The 476-nt window shown below is 38.9% G+C and overlaps 1 protein-coding gene across 1 annotated transcript in view; it reads left to right on the top strand.

Annotated features, from left to right (window-relative positions):
* Positions 1 to 466, top strand: part of LOC107576662 (histone-lysine N-methyltransferase, H3 lysine-36 and H4 lysine-20 specific-like) — a gene marked incomplete at its 3' end in the record, with an annotated part of 6,622 nt that extends 6,156 nt beyond the window's left edge. Inside the window, exons 10-11 of the mRNA XM_016262806.1 lie at positions 10 to 226; positions 459 to 466. Coding sequence (XP_016118292.1) covers positions 10 to 226; positions 459 to 466 — 225 coding nt within the window. The remainder of the gene's footprint in view (positions 1 to 9; positions 227 to 458) is intronic.
* Positions 467 to 476: the final 10 nt, after the last annotated feature.

The raw sequence follows: 476 nt of genomic DNA on the forward strand, positions 1-476 counted from the left end.
AAACCTCAGGTGACAGAACAAGGTGTGTCAAGGCCCCTGCCAGAATTACAGACTCCTCCTCCAGAAGACCTGTCTCGGAGCACTCCTTCAATAAATCCCACGCCATGTCAAGAGAGACAGGTGTTGTCTGTAGACACTCTTACTCCACCTCCAGAAACAATTCCATCACCATGTGCTGAAATTTGTCATAAGGAGGAGCTTCAAAAACAAAATGCTATAGCCACTGGTGAGTAGCACTTTCTGAAAGTTTACATAATTATGAATGTTTGGAAAATAGTTTGATATTTCTCAAACATTTCTGCCACGTTATTTTTGCATTGGCCATATGTAGACCAATTGCAAGCCAGAGCCACTTTTTATTGCTTTTTATTTCGTTTTTAGGGCTAACCATATTCAGTACTTGTTATCAGAACACAAATAACAGTCAAAAGAAATTATTTTTTTCATCATCTAAATAGGTGATGGTGTGTGTCTAA

The sequence above is a fragment of the Sinocyclocheilus grahami genome, unplaced genomic scaffold (assembly GCF_001515645.1).
Source record: "Sinocyclocheilus grahami isolate Dianchi unplaced genomic scaffold, SAMN03320097.WGS_v1.1 scaffold4118.1, whole genome shotgun sequence".
Lineage (NCBI taxonomy): Eukaryota > Metazoa > Chordata > Actinopteri > Cypriniformes > Cyprinidae > Sinocyclocheilus > Sinocyclocheilus grahami.